The sequence below is a fragment of the Pristiophorus japonicus genome, chromosome 19, assembly GCF_044704955.1.
Source record: "Pristiophorus japonicus isolate sPriJap1 chromosome 19, sPriJap1.hap1, whole genome shotgun sequence".
Classification (NCBI taxonomy): domain Eukaryota; kingdom Metazoa; phylum Chordata; class Chondrichthyes; family Pristiophoridae; genus Pristiophorus; species Pristiophorus japonicus.
In genome coordinates this window covers 14,807,653-14,813,652 of record NC_091995.1, presented here as the reverse complement: position 1 = coordinate 14,813,652, position 6,000 = coordinate 14,807,653, and the positions used below count along the sequence as shown (strand labels likewise).

The following is a 6,000-nucleotide window of genomic DNA, read 5'->3' as shown; positions in this document are numbered from 1 at the left end:
CCTCACAACTTGCTTTCCCACCTATTTTTGTATCATCGGCAAATTTGGGTACATTACACTTGGTCCCTTCATCATTATAAATTGTAAATAGTTGAGGCCCCAGCACTAATCAGTGCGACACCTCACTAGTTACAATTTGCCAAGCTGAAATGACCCATTTATCCCGACTCTCTATTTTCCGTTCGCCAATCCTCTATCCATGCCAACCCCGTGAGCTCTTATCTTACCCCCCAACTCCACGAGCTCTTATCTTGTGCAGTAACCTTTTGTGGCATCTTATCGAATGTCTTCTGGTAATCCAAATACACCACATCCACTGGTTGCCCCTTATCCATCCTGCTTGTGACATCCTCAAAGAACTCCAGCAAATTTGTCAAACATGATTTTCCTTTCATAAAACCATGCTGACTCTGCTTGATTGTATGATTTTCTAAATGCTACTACATCCTTAATAATGGACTCCAGCATTTTACCAATGACAGATGTTAGGCTAATGGGACTATAGTTTCCTGCATTCTGTCTCCTTCCTTTCTTAAATAGGGGTGGTTTTCCAGTCCACTGGAACCTCTCAAGAATCCAGGGAATTTTAGTAGATTACAACCAATGCATCCACTATCTCTGCAGTCACTTCTTTTAAGACCCCAGGATGCAGGCCATTAGATCCAGGGGACTTGTCCACCTTTAGTCCACCTTGTGCTTTTTCTCTAGTGATAGTGATTGTTTTAAGCTCCCCCTCCCAATAGCTCCATGATTATCAAATATTGGGATGCTTTTAGTGTCTTCTACCTTGTCAGCCGATACAAAATAGTTGTTCAAAGTCTCTGCCATTTCCATTTCCCATTAATTCCCCAGTCTCATCTTCTAAGGGACCAATGTTTACTTTAGCTACTCTCTTCCTTTGCATTGGGACGCCCTCCTCCAACAGGAAGAGCACATTGAAATTCATCACTTCAATCAAGTATGTGTTTATTCAGGAATAAACATTAGTAACAATCCCTAAACCAATTAAACATGTTTTTTAAAAAAACATACACAGGCAGCTTTTACCAAGTCAAGATCCTTTATACAATACATACAATACAGTGAATGACCTCAACTTACCTGGAGTAGACAGAGGGGGACAAAAAGAATAACGGAATCGAATACCCTTCACTCCGGGCTAGGCGAGCAATAAATTCAGTCACTCATTCAACGACTGGATGACAGGATGGTGTTCTGCTTTTTTTTTTTTAAGTGAATGTTCAGGATTTCTTGAAAATTTTTCATTTCTCACACACACACACACACACACATGCTGTATTTTATAGATTATACAGAAAAAAAATTGGCATCGAGCAACTTTGAGGCTGCAAAAACGGTGGAGCCCAGAGAACACGAGTTACACTCAAAAGGTTATGACCTCTGAACTCCCACCCCCCCCTCCCCCCCAAAACAGTTTCGTCACGTGGGTAATTTTGCAATAGTACCAATAGGTTATAGAAAAATGGCAGTTCAATGAACACACTTTAAAATGCTGTGTGGCAACGCTTCTGCTGTGACGCCCTTAATTCTTCACTTCAAATTGTCACCCCCAAAGCCACCAGCAGAGACAGGGCAGGCCTGATAAGCACCATTCCCACACACACCCACACACAAACACAAACACACACACACACACACACCCACCCTGGCGGTGGCCAGCTCACAACGCTCCCCTTTCCGGACATAGCCCCGATTGTCTGAAACGCACCCGTTGGGCGCTTCGTTCCCACGTCAAACGTCAACGCAGCAAGAAAGGTTCCTCCTCGCCGCCGCACTCCAAGTAAGATCCCAGTGGCAAACACTGCCTCGGGGAACGAGACACCAGCCTCGAGGTGACTCGAAACCATCCGCTACTGTCGGCCGGAAAGACACTGTTTCGGCTTGAAACGAAAATAAACTACTCCGCCTGACACACACTTTTTTTTGTGACAAAACATTTAAGTATTTTTTTCCACTGAAAGAAATCCATTGGCACCAACTTCAGTTCATGACTCTGTAAATGGGACACATGGGGGCGTGGGTGGAAAACTTGGAAGGCAAAAAAAAAAAAATATAAGGGAAGGGTGTGGGGGAAGAAAGCAGTTTTTTTTTGTTTGTTAAAGTGGACACCATCTACAGCCTTGTGACATATCTCGTGCCTGCAGACACATAGTATGTGGACATTCGGAGGCGTTGCCAACTTATTAACGGATAGTTTTGACGGGGCTCTTGAAGTTGCTTGCGGCTTGGAGCTGGAGCTGGTAGGCCATGGGATGGATCTTGAAACCGTACAGCCTGGGGGTGGAAAGACCAGAAAAAAAAAAGTTAAAACGCCGAACGGTCGGAGGGTCCAGCAGATTTAGATCGTACATCTGCCGGCTCTTTGCCCATAGCAAAGGTTTCCACCTCAAGTTTATATCCAATTCCCCTTTGAAAACGACGACTGAATCTGTTTCCATCATCCTTCCAGGCAGTGCATTCTAGATCACAACAATGCTCTACGTTAATAAGAAATTCTCATCTCTTTTCCTCCCGCCCATTTAGTGCATTTGCCAAATACCTTAAATCTGCGTCCTCTGGTTACTGACCCTTCTGCCAGTGGAAACAGTTTCTCCTTAGTTACTCTATCAAAAATCCTTCGAGGTTTTGATACATCTCTCCTTAACCTTCTCTGCTCCAAGGAGAACAATCCCAACTTCTCCACATAACTGAAGTCCCTCATCCCTGGTACCATTCTATTAAATTTCCTCTGCACCCTCTCTAAGGACTTGATATCCTTCCGAAAGTGTGGTGCCCAGGATTGGCCACAGTACCCCAGCTGAGCAGTATTGTATCAAGGTTTGGCATAACTTGCTTGCTTTTGCACTCTATAAACCTCTAGTTCCTACATTACAACAGTGACTGCACTCCAAAAAGTACTTCAATGGCTGTAAAGCGGTTTGGGGTGTCCGGTGGTCATGAAAGGCGCTATATAAATCCAAGTCTCTTTTTTTTCTATTTATAAAACCAAGGATGCTTTGTTTAAAAAAAAACAGCTAGATCAGACTGTCCTGCCACCGTTAAAGACTTGTGTACAAAACACAGCCCCAGGTCTCTCTCTTCCTGTAGATTTGGAGAAGTGGTTGGCGATACATAGAGACGTAAAGCTATTCTCCGAGCCCACCCGAAAGTCCACAGACTGGCCTTGGGTGCTGCTTAAAAAGGCACCACCACACCAAAGCCCCTTTACTGCTGATCTGTAGGATCGGCAAAACACTGCAATAGCTGTGGGAGAGAGAGAGGGGGGGGGGGGTGCAGGAGGAGGGGGGGTATGGCGCACACAGTTTGACTTTTGAGATGGCAGCCACAGACCTGGGAAGGGGGGGGGCGATCTCCCTTACAGTCGGCTGACAGTGGCACCGATGGGTGGCCCCTGGAGCAGAACAATAAAAAAAGCCTTTCACGACCACATGAAAACACTTTGCAGCCAATGATGTACTTTTGGAGTGTAGTCACTGTTGTAATGTAGGAAATGCAGCAGCAAATTTGCGCACAGCAAACTCCCACAAACAGCAATGTGATAATGACCAGATAATCTGTTTTTGTTGTGTTGATTGAGGGTTATATATTGGCCAGGACATGGGGAATAACTCCCCTGCTCGTCTTTGAAATAGTGCCATGGGATCTTTCACATCCACCTGAGGGCTGACGGCGCCTCGATTTAATGTCTCATCTGAAAGACGGCACCTCCGACAGTGCAGTGCTCCCTCAGCACTGCACTGGAGTATCAGCCTAGATTTATGTGCTCAAGTTCCTGGAGTGGGACTTGAACCCACAACCTTCTGACTCAAGAGGAGAGTGTAATACCCACTGAGCCACAGCTGAAACCGTGGTAATTTATCCCGGCCTAGATGAAGGCAATACAAACCCCATTCTGCAAGTTCAGATGGGAGGTCCCCCAAAGGCCCAGCATTCCTACAGCAACAACTTCCACAGGGCATCACTCTTCTGACTCGTTGACACCCCCCAATCTCAAGGCTGTTGCGATTACTGGGTGAACAGCAGGTGCTTTTAACACAGGCTGAAAAGTAGAGGAATGCTGAACGGGGAATTGCGACCAGGCCTATTCGTGTACAGTCATGGTCGACGCAGGGCCATTTGGAGCTGGGCGTCCAAATTCCTGTATGCTTTTTAAAAAAAAAAAAATATTGTGTTTCTATTCAGCTTGGAACAAATACATGGTCATCAAAGGGCCACTGTGCCTCAGTTAAGCAAAGGTGCATCATATCTGACTAATCTAATTGCATTTGCTTGAGTTCAGTAATAAGATAGACAAGGGAGTGTCTGTTGCTGTTGCCTATATGGATTGCCAGAAGGCATTTGGCAAGGTTTCACATGGATGATGATTGACACAAACGAGTGCACAGAATTGGAGGTAGCCCCTTGACTTGGGTTAGAAATTGAAAAAGACTTGGATTTATATATAGCACCTTTCATGACCACCGGACATCCTGAAGCGCTCTACTGCCAATGATTTAAGTTTTTTTTGAAGTTGTAGTTTCTTACATTACAACAGTTTTGGTCACTGTTGGTCAGGAAACTCGGCAGCCAATTTGCGTACAGCAAGTTCCCACAAACAGCAATGTGATCAAAAAATTATTATCCGGTCATTAAGTGATGTTGATTGAGGGAGAAATATTGGCCCAGACACCGGGGAATAACTCCCCTATTCTTCTTCGAAATAGTGCTTCAGGATCTTTTATGTCCGAGAGAACAGACAGGACCTTGGGTTGAACGTCTCATTTGAAAGACGGCAGTGCAGCACTCCCTCAGCACTGTACTGAGAGTGCAAGGTAGGAGACAGAGAGTGGGGATAAAGGGTCGGTACTCAGATTGATAGGATGTGACAATTGGTGTTCCCCAGGGATCTGTTCTGGATCCTCAACATTTCACCATATTTATTAATGACTTGGACGAAAGTTGTATATCCAAGTGTGCAGATGACAGTAGGAGGGACAGTAAGTAGTGCCGATGGAAGCAGGGAGTTGCAAAGGGACACAGGCAGATTAAGTGACTGGGTAAAACTATGGCAGATGGAGTTCAATGTGGACAAGTGAGAGGTCATCCACTTTGGATCTAAGCAAGATAAAAATCAGAATACAGACCCCACTGCTTTCAACGTCCACGTTTAAAATAAGAGTGTTGCATATTTCAACCAGAAAGCAATAACCATTTTCGATTTGCATTAGTGTTAATTCAAAGTTGCTGGTTTTCAAAGTTGCTGGTTTAATGCAAGTAAGTGTGAAGTGACACAGTTTGGTGGATAGACGGTTGAGGGTCGAATTCTACTCCATAGATTCGAGCACAAATCTCTCGACTGACACCTCAGGACAGTACCGAGGGAGCACTGCACTGTCGGAGGTGCTGTCTTTCGGATAAGACGTTAGAACGAGGCCGCGTCTGCTCTCTCAAGTGGACGCAAAAGATCCCATGGCACTATTTCAAAGAGCAGCACCGGAGTTCTCCCTGCGCCAATATTTAGCCCTCAATCAACATAACAAAACAGATTGTCTGGTCATTATCACACCTCTGTCTGTGGGAGCTTGCTGTGCGCGCAACTTGGCCGTCACGTTTCCCACATTACAACAGTGACTAAATTTTAAAAGTACATCATTGGCTGTAAAGCGTTTTGGGATGTCTGGTGATCGTGAAAAGTGCTATATAAATGCAAATCTTACTTTAAAAATGAGGCGCAATACAAACTAAATGATGCAATTTGAAAGGGGATGCAGGAACAGAGAGCCCTGGGGGTGTATGTATATAAATCTTTGAAGGTGGCCTGACAAGTTGAGAAGGCCGTTAAAAGATGCATATGGGATCCTTGGCTTTATTAATGGAAGGATAGAGGACAACATAAAGTTATGCTAAAACTTTTATAAAACACTGGTCAGGCCCCAGCTGGAGTACTGTGTTCAATTTTGGGCACCGCATTTTAGGACGGATGTCAAGGTCTTAGAGAGG

The 6,000-nt window shown here is 44.8% G+C and overlaps 1 protein-coding gene across 7 annotated transcripts in view; it reads right to left on the bottom strand.

The window, feature by feature from the left end:
- Nucleotides 1–949: 949 nt before the first annotated feature.
- The window catches only part of csnk2b (casein kinase 2, beta polypeptide), a 72,256-nt gene continuing 67,205 nt past the window's right edge, over nt 950–6,000 (bottom strand). For 6 of the 7 annotated variants that reach the window (XM_070861298.1, XM_070861302.1, XM_070861299.1 and 3 more), the window contains one exon: nt 2,209–2,295. Coding sequence is in view for 1 of the 7 variants with exons in the window: in XM_070861297.1 (XP_070717398.1) it covers nt 2,205–2,295 (91 nt within the window). In the remaining 6 variants the exon portion in view is untranslated. Of the gene's footprint in view, nt 2,296–6,000 lie in introns of all 7 variants that reach the window. The other variant, XM_070861297.1, reaches the window with a different exon arrangement.